The sequence below is a fragment of the Oncorhynchus tshawytscha genome, unplaced genomic scaffold (assembly GCF_018296145.1).
Source record: "Oncorhynchus tshawytscha isolate Ot180627B unplaced genomic scaffold, Otsh_v2.0 Un_contig_3021_pilon_pilon, whole genome shotgun sequence".
Taxonomy (NCBI): Eukaryota; Metazoa; Chordata; class Actinopteri; order Salmoniformes; family Salmonidae; genus Oncorhynchus; species Oncorhynchus tshawytscha.
The window spans coordinates 269873-287243 of record NW_024609671.1 but is presented as its reverse complement, the minus strand read 5'-3'; the positions used below and the strand labels follow the sequence as shown (position 1 = coordinate 287243).

General features: G+C 43.2%; 2 protein-coding genes across 2 annotated transcripts; one reads left to right on the top strand and one right to left on the bottom strand.

Annotated features, from left to right (window-relative positions):
- Positions 1-765: 765 nt before the first annotated feature.
- On the bottom strand, positions 766-13082 carry LOC112240127 (zinc finger and BTB domain-containing protein 17). Its single transcript, XM_042316841.1, has 4 exons — positions 12695-13082; positions 3237-3373; positions 2614-2710; positions 766-2367 (listed from the first exon to the last, which is right to left on the bottom strand). The coding sequence occupies exons 1-4, from the start codon at positions 12975-12977 to the stop codon at positions 1157-1159; spliced, it is 1728 nt and encodes a 575-aa protein (XP_042172775.1). The 5' UTR covers positions 12978-13082; the 3' UTR covers positions 766-1156.
- A 969-nt stretch (positions 13083-14051) lies between these two features.
- On the top strand, positions 14052-17182 carry LOC112240130 (zinc finger and BTB domain-containing protein 17). The gene is made up of 4 exons (XM_042316837.1): positions 14052-14328; positions 14575-14708; positions 15077-15173; positions 15420-17182. Exons 1-4 carry the CDS (start codon positions 14052-14054, stop codon positions 16652-16654), a joined length of 1743 nt encoding a protein of 580 aa, XP_042172771.1. The 3' UTR covers positions 16655-17182.
- The last annotated feature ends 189 nt before the right edge of the window (positions 17183-17371 follow it).

The window sequence follows — 17371 nt, the reverse complement described above, 5'->3', positions numbered from 1 at the left end:
GTTAACAAAGTATTATGTACAGGAAGAAAATGCATGGTTACAGTATGGGTAGTGACTGTGGGAGAAAGCAAGCTTGATGAACAGAATATATGAGGCATATGCTGCATTCATGACATGTCGGAACTAACAAACTCAAAAATGTACAACTTGGAAATCGTTGTAGAAAAATGATACCCAAGTTTCCCACTTGGAAAGTATCAAAATCAACCAATTGGAAGCTCTATGCAAATAGCTTAATTTGAACTCTGAGGTTCCCAGTTCTGACTTGCAGTGGTGGAAAAAGTACTCAAAAGTCATACTTGAGGTAAAGTAAAGATACCTTAATGTAAAATGACTCAAGTAAAACTGAAAGTCACCCAGTAAAATACTATTTGAGTAAAAGTCTAAGAGTATTTGGTTTTAAATATACTTAAGTATTAAAAGTAAATGGAATTGCTCAAATGTAATTAAGTATCAAAAGTGAAAGTATGAATAATTTAAAATTCCTTATATTTTGCAAACCAGACAGCACAATTAATTTGTATTTGTATTTTTTTACGGATAGCCAGGGGCACACTACAACACTCTGCCATGAATTTACAAACAAAGCATTTGTGTTTAGTGAGTCCGTCAGATCAGAGGCAGTTAGGGATGACCAAGGATGTTCTCTTGATAAGTGCGTGAATTGGACCATTTTCCTGTCAAAATGTAACAAGTACTTTTGGGTGTCAGGGAAAATGTATAGGGTAAAAAGTACATTATTTTCTTTAAGAATGTAGTGAAGTAAAAGGAGAAGTTGTAAAAAACATAAATAGTAAAGTACAGATACACCAAAAAACTACTTAAGTAGTACTTTAAAATATTTTTCCTTAAGTACTTTACACCACTGCAGACTTCATGAAAGCAGTATTATTCTAATGTTTGGTAGGTTGGCATGGTCATTATGACAGACAATTCACAGACAATGTATCATTAAGGCATACATTCTTATTCAACACATGGTTATATTTCCAACAGCTCATATTTTCAATGTCCTTATTAATAAACAATTGATCAAAAATATTTTTTTCTCAATGTCAAATAAAATAATAAAGAACCAACTAAGTTGAATGCACTAAAAGTAAGTCGCTTTGGATAAAAGCATATGCTAAAGAACAAAAATGTAAGTTTTTTTTATTCAGTTCAGGAGATCCGGCCTGTGTTTGCGCTGGTGCAACTTCAGATGGTCCAGTCGTTTGAAGCGGAGTCCACACACAGCGCAGCAGTAAGGTCTCTCCCCGGTGTGGATGCGCAGGTGCACTTTCAAAATGTCTGCACGTGTGAAGCTCTTGTCACACATAGTGCAGCGGTGGGGTTTCTCCTGCGTGTGAATGCGCTGATGCAGCTTGAGGTTCCAGAGCCGACTGAATTTGTTCCCACAGATGGAGCAGCAGTAGGGCTTGTCTGTGGTCTGGCTGCACTTGTGCCTCTTCAGGTCGGAGAAGGAGGTGAAGCCTTTGCCGCAGTGGCTGCAGAGGTGGAGTCCCTCTGCCTGGTGGACCCGCTGGTGGACCTTGAGGTTGCAGGCCTGGGTGAAGGTCTTACCACACTGGGTGCAGGAGTACGGAGGCCCAGACCCTGACTCTCTACCAGTTTTGTGTGTCTGCTTGTGGGCCTTGAGGGAACCAAAGTCTGGGAAGGTCATGGTACATTGATTGCAGGCATGACGCCTCCCCCCTCCTCCTGTTACCTGCTCTTGTGAACGATCTCTGAGGTTTAAAGAGTTTCCAAAGTCGTCAGCGGCACCATACAGGCTCTCTGTGTTGTTGTTGTGGGCTGAGCTTCCAGAGTGGATGGAGGTTAGCCCCCTGTGGCCGGCTCTGCTACCTGACTCTGGGACCCCGTGTTCTGGGTACAAGACACTGGAGTCCTGCAGGTACCCCTCCTCGTTTATCAACAGGCAGTTCCGGTCTCTCACCTCCGGGTGGGGGGGTGGCGTTGGCGACCCCACCTGCTCCCTCCGGCTCTGATGGGGGCGAGGCATGTGGGAGCGATGGTGATGGTCTCCCCCCTCAGACCCCCCCAGGTTCACCTGGTAGTGACCCACAGCTCCGTAGCTCAGCGCCCCCAGACGAGACGGAGAACCAGGAAGCCTATCCAGCCCTTCCATGTCTAGAAGATGGTCGCTCCCACCATCACCGCTGTAACCAGACTTCTCAAAGGCTCCCCCAAGGTCCTCCATGCTGTAACGAGGGCGGTAGAGAGGGTCGGTGGGGTCCTCTGGCTCCCCCTCGGGGCCCGGTGGTTCAGGCCCCTGGTCCAGACCAGAAGCCCAGTCATCCTGGCACCGCTGTAGATCCTGCTGAATAAAACTCTTACTGGGCCCCGAGACGTCTGAACCATCGGCCTCTGAAAACACAGGGGACATGAGGCATTAGAAGCATTAATATTTAAGACATTAGAATGACTAGAAACGGTAGTAGAGTAACTGTAATGTTAAATGTCTACTTACAGTTTCAAGTTGACTTTACATGTATAACAATGAATTCATTTGAAATGACACAGCATACTTACTATAAGTTACCCTCCTTAACATTCTCATCATCATTAAGGTTGGCTATTGTCTGTTATGTTTGTTGTAAACTCCTGACTCACCATCCAGGCAGAACTCCCATCTCTCCTGTAGCTCAGTGTTGTGGAGAGCCTCCTCTTTCAGCAGACTGTCCAGCTTCTGACCTCCGACCTCTGTGGACTGGAAGAGCAAATTATTCTGACTAAATGATGGATAAACTGACAGTGATTGAATAGAGCTGACATGATGGTTCTATATTCAGAACTCTCCTCTGGGACCCCCAGACATCTCACAACTTTGTCGTAGCCCTGAACTAGCATACCTGATTCAAGTAGTGAAGGGCTTGATGATTCGTTGACAAGTTGAATCAGGTGTTTTAGTTCTGTAACAGTTCAAATATGAGGAGAGGTTTGAAAAAGGCTGCCCAATTCTTCCTCACAATTCTAATATGTTCTTTAAAATATATTTCTAACAGAGCATTTTGTAACACTGCACCCTCCATTCTTCCAAGGTGTTTAGTCCCCTAGATACAAGAGGTTCTCCTAGAGCTGGTGGCCTCCATGTGTTTAGTCAGTCCCCTACCTACCACAGAGATTCTCCTTGGGCTGGAGGCCTCAGCCTCCATGTGTTTAGTCAGTCCCCTGCCTACCTCAGAGATTCTCCTAGAGCTGGTGGCCTCCATGTGTTTAGTCAGTCCCCTACCTACCTCAGAGATTCTCCTAGGGCTGGTGGCCTCTGCCTCCTCCAGATCATTGAAGGTTGTTTCCCTGGCCACGCCCCCACAGCTGCTCCACTCCTCCCCTGGTACCTTCTCCTGCTTCAGGCCACGCCCCCTCTCCACACCTGGCCACAGGTAAACAAAGAGAACATTTCATTTGGAGTAAAAGGTAAGTAACATCGTGGATAATGGAGTCTCCTCACATCAGATGAAGGAAAGGAAACATCTTATTAAGATGCCACCACCACCCATGACTGACTCCTTTCCATGACTGAAACCAATACTGTCTGATCAGTGATCACCAAAGTATAAAAGGTACACATTACAGCAGCCCATCTTCAGAGTGATTCCTCCATATGGCCATTTCCATGTAAAAGTACCCATGAGCACCAACATGTAAAGTTCATAGGAGCATGTCAAATGAAAGTTAAAAGTCTCCATTTGGGGGAAATTAAAGCCTAGATACTTCTCAACCATTTTCCATTAAAAAATGAGGCCTCAGTATAAAGGCTTTGATTTCGAGTCAAAAAGACAGAAAAGGGGTCTTAAAAAACATCTAGCAGGAAAAAGTCTTAAGGTATCAGAAATACATCAGAATACAATAATGTTGAAATAAAGACCCCTGTCAAGTAATAAACACATATTTCGTTTTGGAGAAATGATTTGCCTTCTGTAAGTTTAAGAGACTTTGCCTTGTAATTCCTTAACCAAAAACCCACATATGTTTAATATATTTTCTAATTTCTCTCCCTCATGAGGGAGGATAATGAAAGTTCACAGAAGTTACAAGTAATGGTATACCTACCAATTAGTTTGTATTTTTACTGATATCAATTTGTTTCTGAATTATTAAGTGTTATTCTGTTACCAAATCAGTATCAGAATTACTGATACTCCAATTGAATTGGCTACATTTGGAAATCATTGTCTGTCCTCCCTTCTACTGGCATACTGTTATGTTCAGCTCATAGGATCTCCTGCTACTGTCCTCCCTTCCACTGACATACTGTTATGTTCAGCTCATAGGATCTCCTGTTACTGTCCTCCCTTCCACTGACATACTGTTATGTTCAGCTCATAGGATCTCCTGCTACTGTCCTCCCTTCTACTGGCATACTGTTATGTTCAGCTCATAGGATCTCCTGCTACTGTCCTCCCTTCCACTGACATACTGTTATGTTCAGCTCATAGGATCTCCTGCTACTGTCCTCTCTTCTACTGGCATACTGTTATGTTCAGCTCATAGGATCTCCTGCTACTGTCCTCTCTTCCACTGACATACTGTTATGTTCAGCTCATAGGATCTCCTGTTACTGTCCTCTCTTCTACTGGCATACTGTTATGTTCAGCTCATAGGATCTCCTGTTACTGTCCTCCCTTCCACTGACATACTGTTATGTTCAGCTCATAGGATCTCCTGTTACTGTCCTCTCTTCTACTGGCATACTGTTATGTTCAGCTCATAACGGTTCATTCTAACGGCCTCTTCTCTCTCCAGTTTCTGTTACCTCTCCCGGCTCTTACTGACACCTACCCATGAGCCCCCTCTCTTTCCATTTACTGTAACCAACATCCTCACCCTCTGAACACCGACCGACACCGGACGTCCATGGACATTGAAAAGCAGTTGAAATATGGTCAGTCCGCCCTGGCCTTGATTTTAACGTCCACAGGGGTTGTTTTGGGGGCTGGTCTGGCCATGATTTCAACATCTACAGCCTTGATTTGGCCCAAACATAGACGTCCATGATTGGTGGCTATTATTCTAATGACCAAATCTACAACCAATCATAGACGTTTATGTTTCACAAGTTTGGACAGTACAGTAAAGAGCATAGTTCAGTACATTACATTTCACTACAGTAGAGCAGACTAGAGTAGTATAATGTACTATACTGTAGAATAAAAAAAGTAACAATGGCTAGCTAATGACCTCCTTTTCCACATGGAAAAGACGGAGAGTGACTTGCTAGCTACGTCAGCTAGCTAGCTGGGATTTTCTACAAGGAATCTGCCTCCCGAAAAAAGCTTCTCCCAAGTGGGTGTGACACCTACTCCCATTGCCAATGCACTGCTGTTTGGATTCCACCTGGCGATCTGTTCACCGTCTGCCCTGCCCTGTCTCCAGCGCACATGCACTGTTGAGGCGAGTGACTCAGAACTTACAATAGCTAGCCCCAAGTTGTTATATTTCTCACCTGTGCTTTGTGCTATTTGCCTCATGACTCCTGTGTGCTTTGTTGACTATGAACTTGCTTGTTTACCCAACCGTGGGACAGTCTTTTTGTTCCCACACTCGGGACTCTGACTCTCTATTGGTTACACGGACTCTTGGCCTCCCATCCTATTCTATCTTACTGTACTAAATTTACTGTACTATTCTAACCACCTCTCACCAGCTTTGTATTCATGTTACCTGATGAAATTGCTGTACAATATGATCTTGTTGCCATCTAATGCAAATTCAAATGTTATGAAATCAACACTCTCCCTGTCCTCTGCCATGCCCTGATTGTATTACTGCTGATTATATCTGGAAATGTGCATGTACAGTACACCCTCACCCATCTACTGTTGCTAGCCCCAATTCTGATATCTGCTTCATTGATTTCTGCTCTCGTAAAAGCCTGGGTTTTCTGCACGTTAACACTAGAAGCTTATTACCTAAAATTGATCAATTGAAAGTGTGGGTTCACAACTCCAATCTAGATGTGTTGGTCATTACTGAGACGTGGTTAAGAAATAATGTTTTGAACACTGATGTTAACCTTTCTGGTAATAACCTTTTTCAGCAAGACAGATCTTCCAAAGGTGGTGGAGTGGCAATCTTTACCAAGGAACACCTTCAGTGCTCGGTTGTCTCCACCAATTCTGTCCCCAAACAATTTGATTTGCTGGTTTTACGCATTAAAAACTTTCAAATAACACTTTGTTGACTGTTGCTCGGTGTTATCGTCCACCATCAGCACCGACCTGTACTCTAAATGCCCTAAGCTCTCTCCTTGTCCCTTACATTAAGTCTGTATTTGTCCTGCTAGGTGACCTAAACTAGGACATGCTTAAAACACCTGGCCAAGTCCTAAAGCAATGGGACTCCCTAAATATTTCTCAGATTATTTCCAATCCCACAAGGTATGACTCAAAACACCCAGAAATGCTACTCCCCTTGATGTTAACCTTACAAATAATCCTGATAGGTATCCGTCTGTTTTTTTTCTGTAATGACCCTAGTGATCACTGTTTTACAGCCTGTGTTCGTAATGGCTTCTCGGTGAAACGACCTGTCCTGACTTGTCATAGACGCTTGCTAAAAAACTTGAATGAGCAAGCCTTCCTTCATGATCTGGCCTCTGTAATTTGGTGTAGAATCAGCTTGATCCCCTCTGTTGAAGACGCTTGGACCTTCTTTTTTTATCTTTTCCAGTGGTACCGTTAACAAATACGTGCCCATAAAGAATATGAGAATTAAAAACAGGTTCAGTCCCTGGTCCGACTGATCTGGCAGAGTTATTCCACCTCAAGAATTCCATTTGGCAAATCGCTCAGCACACACATACTCAGGCTGACTGGCTCTCGTTCAGGCAAGTTAGAAATAAGTGCACTCGGGCTATCAGGAAGGCCAAAGTTAGTTACTTTAAGGAGCAGTTCACTCTCTGTGGGTCTAATCCCAATAAATTCTGGCAAATTAAAGACCTGGGGAATAAACCCCCCTCCTCACAGCTGCCCATGTTCCTTAATGTTGATGATGTGGTTGTTACTGACAAGGAGCACATGGCTGAGCTATTTAATCCCCACTTCATTAAGTCAGGATTCCTTTTTGACTCTGCCATGCCTTCTTGCCCGTCCAAGATTTCCTCATCTCCCACCCCTTCTAATGTGACTGTCCCTGATGCTTCTCCCTCTTTTTCCCCTGCCCCGCTACAAAGTTTCTCCCTGCAGGCTGACCGCAGTGCTAAAGGATCTCCTTAAACTTGACCCCAGAGAAACATCTGGTTAAGATTGTTTAGACCTTTTCTTCTTTAAGGTAGATTCCCCTATCATCACCAAGAACATCTCTGACCTTTTTAACCTCTCTCTCCTCTCTGGGGAGGTTCCCATTGCTTGGAAGGCAGCCATGGTGCCTACTTTATTTCAAGGGGGAGATCTAGCTGATCCTAACTGTTATAGGCCAATTTCTATTTTGCCATGTTTATCAAAAGTGTTGGGAAAAACTTGTCAATAATCAACTGACTGGCTTTCTTGGTCTATAGTATTCTATATACTCAGGTTATGGATGTGTCACTGCAAACTTAAAGGTTGTAAATGATGTCACCAGTGCCCTTGATTCTAAGCAATGTTGTGCTGCTATTTTTATTGACTTGGCCAAAGCTTTTAATACAGTAGACCATTCCATTCCTTTGTGCTGGCTATGGAGTATTGGGGTCTCGGAGGGGTCTTTGTCCTGGTGCGCTAAATACCTCTCTCAAAAAGTGCAGTGTATAAAGTCAGAACATCTGCGGTCTCAGCCACTGCCTGTCATCAAGGGAGTACCCCAAGGCTCAATCCTAGGTCCCACACTCTTCTCAATTTACATCAACAACATAGCTCAAGCAGTAGGAAGCTCTCTCATCCATTTATATGCAGATGATAGTCTTTTACTCAGTCGGCCCCTCCCTGGATTTTGTGTTAAATGCTCTACAACAAAGCTTTCTTAGTGTCCAACAAGCTTTCTCTACCCTTAACCTTGTTCTGAACACTTCCAAAACAAAGGTCATGTGGTTTGGCAAGAAGAATGCCCCTCTTCCCACAGGTGTTACTACGACCTCTGAGGGTTTAGAACTTGAGGTAGTCACCTCATACAAGTACTTGGGAGTATGGCTAGACAGTACACTGTCCTTCTCTCAGCACAAATCAAACCTGCAAGCAAAGGTTAAATCCAGACTTGGATTCCTCTATCATAACCGCTCTTCTTTCATCACAGCTGCCAAACTTTTTATTTATTTATTTAACCAGGAAGGGCTCATTGAGATTCAAAATATATTTTTCAAGAGCGTCCTGGCCAAGATAGGCAGCACCAAGTCATTACAAAAATTTCAGACAGATAACATGAAAAACTACAAGTAATCTAGTAAAAACCATTGAATTCACAAGAGTATAACAAAATCAAAAACAGCAAATTAAAAACATTGACAGGTCATGGAATCAGCCTCAAAATCCTTCATCAGTGATTTAAAAACACCAATCGGGACAAGTTCTTCCAGCTTAAAAGTATTTTGTAAGATTTTCCAAGACGATGGCGCAGAGTACATAAAAGCCCTTTTACCAAATTCAGTTTGGACATTTGGAACAGTTAGCAGGATAAGGTCCAACGAACGAAGAGAGTACCCACCACATTTCTAAACAATAAAAATGCCCAAATAAAAAGGTAGTAAACCCAAAATGGCTTTGTAAATAAAAGTATACCAGTGACTGAGCCTACGAGTGACTAGAGAAGGCCAGCCAACCCTGGTATACAAAGTGCAGTGGTGCGTAACGGTTTTTCAGTTTAAACTAACCCTGATTCAGATAACCACCCTACCCATGGTAGATTACGGAGACGTAATTTATAGATCGGAAGGCAAGGGTTGTCTCGAGTGGCTAGATGTTCTTTACAATTCGGCCATCAGTTTTGCCACTAATACTCCTTACAGGACACATCACTGCACTCTATACTCCTCTGTAAACTGGTCATCTCTGTATACCCGTCGCAAGATCCACTGGTTGATGCTTATTTATAAAACCCTCTTAGGCCTCACTCCACCCTGTCTGAGATACCTACTGCAGCCCTCATCCTCCACATACAACACCCGTTCTGCCAGTCACATTCTGTTAAAGGTCCTCAAAGCACCCACATCCCTGGGTCGCTGCTCTTTTCAGTTCACTGCAGCTAACGACTGGAACGAACTGCAAAAAAACACTCAAACTGACCGTTTTATCTCAATATCTTCATTCAAAGTCTCAATCATGGACGATCTTACTGACATTCGTGGCTGCTGCACATAATGTATTATTGTCTCTACCTTCTTGCCCTTTCTGCTGTTGTCTGTGCCCAATAATGCTCGTACCATGTTTTGTGCTGCTACCATGTTGTGCAGTTCATGTTGTGTTGCGACCATGCTGTGTTTTCATGTGTTGCTGCCATGCTATGTTGTTGTCTTCTCTTTATGTAGTGTTATGGTGTCTCTCTTGACGTGTGTTTTGTCCTATATTTTTATTTTATTTTTAATCCCAGCCACTGTCCCCACAGAAGACCTTTTGCCTTCTGGTAGGCCATCATTGTAAATATGATTTTTTTTCTTAACTGACTTGCCTAGTTAAATAAAAAATACAATACTTTACTGTACTGAACTCTCTCTCTGTACTGTACTCTACTGTGGTGTAATGATGTCAAAACCTGTGAAACATAGACATCTATGATTGGTTCAGATTTGGGCCATTCCGGACCAATCAAATTTGGTTTTGTTTGGGGGCGGAGCTCATTAGAATAATACACTACCGTTCAAAAGTTAGAGGTCACTTAGAAAAGTCCTTGTATTTTAAAGAAAATATAATTTTTGGTCCATTAAAATAACATCAAATTGATCAGAAATACAGTATGATCATTGGTAATGTTGTAAATGACTACTGTAGCTGGAAGCGGCAGATTCTTTATGGAATACATAGGCATACAGAGGCCAATTATCAGCAACCATCACTCCTGTGTTCCAATGGCACGTTGTGTTACCTAATCCAAGAGGCTAATTGATCATTAGAAAACCCTTTTGCAATTATGTTAGCAGAGCTGAAAACTGTTGTTCTAATTAAAGAAGCAATAAAACTGGCCTTCTTTGGACTAGTTGAGTAGCTAACACAACGTGCCATTGGAACACAGGAGTGATGGTTGCTGATAATGGGCCTCTGTACACCTATGTAGATATTCCATAAAAAATCTGCCGTTTCCAGCTACAATAGTCATTTACAACATTAACGATGTCTACACTGTATTTTTGATCAACTTGATGTTATTTTAATGGATTAAAACTTGCTTTTCTTTCAAAAACAAGGACATTTCTAAGTGACCACAAACATTTGAACAGTAGTGTATATGCAATGGATGATATTGCATATTTCTACCTTTGTGTACCTATTCAGGATACATCACCATGAAGAGAATGACAATCATATCCATAATTATGCATTCCTGTGTAGTACACATCAGCGACCGATGATGTATTTCCATTACCGTAAATCTGTTATCGGGTGTAAATCCACCAATATATTACTGTATACAGGGCCTTCAGAAAGCATTCACACCCGTTGACTTTTTCCACGGTTTGTGGTGTTGCAGCCTACATTTAAAATGGACTAAATATTGATTTTGTCAATAACCCATCATGTCAAAATGAAATTGTTTTTCTAAATGTTTACAAATTATTACAAAATGAAAAGCTGAAATGTCTTGAGTCAATAAGTATTCAACCCCTTTGTTATGACCTAAATAAGTTCTGGAGTAAACATGTGCTTAACAAGTCACATAATAAGTTGCATGGACTCGCTCTGTGTGCAATAACAGTGTTAACAATCTTTTTTTTAATGACTACCTCCTCTCTGTACCCAACACTTAAAATCATCTGTAAGGTCCCTTGGTCGAGCAGTGAATTTCAAACACAGATTCAACAACAAAGACCAGGGAGGTTTTCCAATGCCTCACAAAGAAAAGCACCTATTGATAGATGGGGAAAATAAACAAAGCAGACATTGAATATCCCTTTCAGCATGGTGAAGTAATTAATTCAACTTTGGATGGTGTAACAATACACCTGTAGTGGAATTTGACTGTCTCTTTCTGCTTACAGTCTCTCACACTTGTCATACATGTTTTACCTGCTGCATAGACAGACAGGGTATTTGAGGTTTGCTCTTATAAGAATATTTTGAAGATAAATACACAACGCAGGGGATGAGAAGACGAGAGGACTAGACTTAATTGTCAATGGGGAATTGTCAACGGAAATAGTTGGTTGTCAGTTCAACAGCTGTTTAGAATGTGTTGAATGTCAGACCTGAAGTCAGAGCTACGTGTGCCATGTTTTCATTGGTCTGTACATTGAGTCTGGAGCAGGATACTTGTTATTTGGCCATTGGCCCAGTTGTACTGCAAGGACTTCTGATTGGTCAACCCCAGGCTAGGGTGGGGGGTTATTAGTGGCATCATGTTTCTTTGTTCTGTGGAGAAAAGCTAAGGACAGGGGAGACTGAACATCTATCACCCAGCATAACATCTATGATTTGTCCTTCTCAAATAGATTTATTTTTCTCCCCCAGATTTGCTTTGGAGTTAGTGTTATTGAAGAATAACATCAACTGCTAACACTCTCACAAGGTCAGCTCAGCGGGAGTGGAATTATTGGCTGAATACCCAGACTGTGGTTGCCAGGTGTTTTCTTCCTGAGCAGGCGGTCTCTGGGAGAAAACACTTTGCTGAGAAACAATGTATTTGGCTATCTTTGTGTAACAAGAAGTGATAGTATAAACATGCTGAGGGGGAAATACCTCATCAGAAAGTGCTGTTTGTCTGTAATCTCTCCGCTGGCCTGAATAAACAAATGTATTTAAGCTTAACGTTGGGGTCCTTAGTGGTAATTTCCACAACACACCCAAAGATACAGGCATCCTTCCTAACTCAGTTGCCTGAGAGGAAGGAAACCACTCAGGGAATTCACCATGAGGCCGATAGTGAATGTAAAACAGTTACAGAGTTTAATGGCTGTGATAGGAGAAAACTGAGGATGGACCAAGAACATTGGAGTTACTCCACAATACGAACCTCATTGACAAGAGTGAAAAGGAAGCAAGCCTGTACAGAATAAAAATATTCCACAACATGCATCCTGTTTGCAACAAGGCACTGTACAGAACAAAAATAATCCAAAACATGCATCCTGTTTGCAACAAGGAACTAAAGTAACACTTGAAAGAATTTGGCAAAGCAATTCACTTTTTGTCCTGAATATAAAGTGTTGTATTGGATTTGCCCAAAACATATTACTGAGTACCACTCTCCATATTTTCAAAGGTAGTGGCATCATGCTATGGGTATACTTGTAATTTTTCAGGACTGGGGAGTTTTTCAGGATAAAAACTAAACGGAGCTAAGCACATGCATAATCCTTGAGGAAAACGTGGTTCAGTCTGCTTTCCACCAGACACTGGAAGATGAATTCTCTTTTTATCAGGACAATAACCTAATAACCTGTATTTGCAACCATTTAAAAAAAACATGTTTTCACTTTGTCATGATGGAGTATTGTGTGTAGATGGGTGAGAAAAATATGAACTTAATCCATTAATTCAGGATGTAACACAGCAAAATGTGGAAAACTTATCAAGGGGTATGAATATTTTCTGAAAACACTGTATACGGTCTTCAGATTTCTCTCTCTCGTCACCTGTCTGTGAGGTTCCAGAGCTTCTCTCCTCGGCTTCCTCGTCAGCTCTCCCACAGTCCGCACACTTCCCCGTACGGCCTCCCTCTCTGTCCCCATCCCTACGTCTGTTCTCCGACAACTGCAGACGCTTCTTCAGTGACTCGACCTGCTCCCGGCTCCGGGACACCTCCTTGAGGAAGCTATCCTCCACCAGCCTGGTGATCTCGTACATAGCAGCCTTGAATACCGTCTCCATGACTCCGGAGAGCTGAGACTGGAAGGTTACGATGGCTTCAGACATCATAGCAAACTGTCTATGTGTAGCTAGCTACAGTTAAGAGTTGGTAACGTTTAGCTACTTTTGTTCAGGTGAGTCAGTGTTACGATCCAGTCTAGCAAAAAGGCTAGGAAGCTAGCTAGCTTACGTTAGCAGGCTAGCTACTGTTGAGAGTTGTCTCTCTCCATGGCGGTCCTAGTAACATTTTATATCATTTCGAGATTTAAGTTGTAGCATTTACTGTATATGAAGCTATTCGAATAAATATAAATACCAGAGGTACTGAGAGAAAACAAGGTTATGGTAGTTAGCTAACTAGCTACAGAGTCAACACAAAAAGCATCTACAAAACAACAGGACTTCCGGAAACAGACCTACGAATCGGGTAGTGGGACAATCTACATTGGAACGCTCCTTACTGGAGAGAGTAGACGACATTTATTTGAAGAAAAACTTTGTTTGTTCTTACGTTTACTGTAAATAATGTTCAAAATATAATATTTCTATTATTATAAAATCTGGATACTGATTAGTAGGCTATTTATCGTGGAAATTATTTACAGGAAATCTACACGGAAGCGATTCATCCCGCCCACCAGAGCGTATATTATCTGGAAAAAACGATCAACCCCCATGCTCAGCAAGTGATTTCAACCTTTTGGTAATAACGATTTGAATCAATAATACATTATGGTGCAAAATATCCCTTTATTGACTAGCAACACGGCTGGTAGTAGCATGTTAGATAGCTAGCTATTTTTCTTTAGCAAGCTGGATACGACCCCAGACAACTGTTACATTGTGAACCTTGCAATTTGATCGTCTTATTGAACCTTTGTTGCACTCTTTTACGCTGGACTGTCTTCGCCACTTGGTTGCTAGCTAGCTGGAGGAGCTGTCACTCTTGTTGGACAGAGAAACAGATACGCGATGTGTCAGTGATAGACATGGCATATTTCTACCCACTTATTCTGAATAACAGGGCTTTCTGAAGAGATTCACTATAGGATCACACACACAGTCCTGACTTGCTCCCACAAGCACAGATGTTTGGTGCAGATCCCACTGTGAATTGATCTGTGAAAAAGACACACACGCAGTATGTCGGAGAACCTCGTCCTCACCTTCCAGACCCAGCTCTCGGGAGTCATGGAGACGGTCCTAAAGTCAGCCATATATGAGATCACCAGGCTGGTGGAGGACGGCTTCCTGGAGGAGGTGTCCCGAAGCCGTGAGCAGGTCGAGTCGCTGAAGAAGAGGCTACAGCGGTCGGAGAACAGAGGAAGGGAGAGGGACAGAGAGGGAGGCCAGAGGGGGAAGTGTGCAGACTGTGGGAGAGCTGATGAGGAAGGTGGAAGCTCTGGAAACTCACAGACAGGTGAGGAGAGCCACATCTAAAGACAATATGGAGGAATCACTCTAACGTGTGACTGATGTAATCTGTATTTTTCATACTTTGGTGATCAGGCAGTATTGGTTTAAGAAAGGAGATAGTGGTATCTCAATAAGAGGCCTCCTTTCCTTCATCTGCACTAATGCAAAAAAGACTCCACAGCATCCACAATGTTGCTCTCGCCTTTCCTTTTACGTAAATAAAATGTTCTCTTTGTTTACCTGTGGCAAGGTGTGGAGAGGGGGCGTGGCCTGAAGCAGGAGAAGGTACCAGGGGAGGAGTGGAGCAGCTGTGGGGGCGTGGCCAGGGAAACAGCCTTCCATGATCTGGAGGCTGAGGCCACCAGCCTTAGGAGAACCTCTGAGGTATCTAGGTGACTAAACACCTGTGAAGGGTGGAGGGTGCAGTGTTACAGGACATTCAGGTAGAAATATATTTCAGAAAACATATTAAAACAGATAGTCTGTCAGGAATAATTGGGCAACCTTTGTCAAACCTCTCCTCATATTTGAACTGTTCCAAAACTAGCTCACTTGATTCAACTTGTCAACGAATCATCAAGCCTTTCACTACTCTAATCAGGTATGCTAGTTCAGGGCTATGACAAAGTTGTGAGATGTCTGGGGGTCCCTGAGGAGAGTTCTGAATAGAGAACCATCATGTCAGCGCTATTCAGTCACTGTCAGTTTATCAATCATTTAGTTAGAATCGACTCATTCATTTGCTCTTCCAGTCCACAGAGGTCACAGGTCAGAAGCTGGACAGCCTGCTGAAAGAGGAGCCTCTCCACAACACTGAGCTACAGGAGAGATGGGGTGTCTGCCTGGACGGTGAGTTGTTTACAACAAACATAACATAGACAAACATAACATTGCCTACCTTTAGGTTTAAGAGAATGATAAGAAGAGTAACTGATAATCTGCTGTGTCATTCCAAATGTATTCATTATTACACATGTAAAGTAAACTTGAAGCTGTAAGTACACATTTAACATTAGTTACTCTACTACTGTTTCTACTAGTTCTAATGTCTTAAATATTAATGCTTCTAATGCCTCATGTCCCCTGTGTTTTCAGGTGCCGATGGTTCAGACGTCTCGGGGCCCAGTAAGAGTTTCATTGAGCAGGAGCTGCAGCAGTGCCAGGCTGACTGGGGATCCGGTCTAGACCAGGGGCCTGAACCACCAGGCCCAGAGGGAAACCCAGGGGACCCCAGCCAACCTCTCTTCCAACCCCGTTACAGCATGGAGGATCTGGGGGGTGGCTTTGAGAAATCTGGTTACGGCGGTGCTGGTGGTGGAGGAGGCCATCGTCTAGACGTGGAAGGGCTGGATAGGCTTCCTGGTTCTCCGTCTCATCTGGGTGCGCTGAGCTACGGAGCTGTGGGTCACTACCAGGTGGACCTGGGGGGGTCTGAGGGGGGAGACCATCACCATCGCTCCCACATGCCTGGCCCCCATCGGAGCCGGAGGGAGCAGGTGGCGTCGCCAACGCCACCCCCCCACCCAGAGGTGGGTGTCCGGAACTGCCTGTTGATCAACGAGGAGGGTTACCTGCAGGACTCCAGTGTCTTGTACCCTGAACACGGTGTCCCAGAGTCAGGTAGCAGAGCCGGCCGCAGGGGGCTAACCTCCATCCACTCTGGAAGCTCAGCCCACAACAACAACACAGAGAGCCTGTATGGTGCCCCTGACAACTTTGGACACTCTCTAAACCTCAGAGATCATTCACAAGAGCAGGTAACAGAAGGAGGAGTAATGGGAGGAGGGGGGAAGCGTCACGACTGCAATCAATGCACCATGACATTCTCAGACTCTGGCTCCCTTGAGGCCCACAAGCAGACGCACAAAACAGGTAGAGTCTCAGGATCAGGATCTGGGCCTCCGTACTCCTGCACCAAGTGTGGTAAGTCCTTCACCCAGGCTTGCAACCTCAAGGTCCACCAGCGGCTCCACCAGGCAGAGGGACTCCACCTCTGCAGCCACTGCTCCAAGGGCTTCACCTCCTTCTCCGACCTGAAGAGGCACAAGTGCATTCAGACGACAGACAAGCCCTACTGCTGCTCCATCTGTGGGAACAAATTCAGTCGGCTCTGGAACCTCAAGCTGCACCGGCGCGTTCACACGCAGGAGAAACCCCACCGCTGCACTATGTGTGACAAGAGCTTTGCTCGGGCAGACAATTTGAAGGTGCACCAGCGCACCCACACTGGGGAGAGACCGTACTGCTGCGCTGTGTGTGGACTCAGCTTCAAACAACTAAACCATCTGAAGTGGCACCAGCGTAAACACAGGCTGGATCTCCTGGCCTGAGCAGTGGTCTAGAAAACAATCTTTTTGAGAAATTGTTTATAAATAAGGACATTAAAAATATGAACTGTTGGAAATCTAACCATGTGTTGAATATGAATTAATGTCTTACATTATGGACTGTCTATAAATTGTCTGTTATAATGATCATGCGTAACCTATGAAACATTTGAATGATGGGACATTCATATGCTCGTGGGAAGTTGTACATCTGACATGATTGTGTTCAAGTGCATTTGAAGTCAGACCAATTCTTTAACCAATAAGATTTTTGCTAGCTTCTTTGCTAGCTAACGTTGCTCATAATAAAGTTATCTAGTTTGCTTAACATTGACAGTATGGTAAAACTAGCTACATTATCCAAATTGATAAGTTTTTAATTGTCAAAATTGGATTTGTTGTCAAGTTTTGGTTGAAAAGGTATAAGTGGTTTCCCCCTTGTAATTACGACTTAGAGGGTTGTTCAAGTGAAACTTTCCAGTCCAGATTTTTACATACAAATAAAACAAAATAAAACACATTTTAAAGCAACTAGTTTCATCCCGCAGAACATAAAAACCAAGGCGTGAGACATGAACACAGTACACCTATATTTAAACTTGTTTTTAGGCTTCTAACTTTCCTAATAAAAAATAAAAACAAATTAGGACAAATAACCAGAATATGTTTCAAAAACAATTATTCAAGTCTCAATTCATATTCCCTGTGCTCAAGAATGCC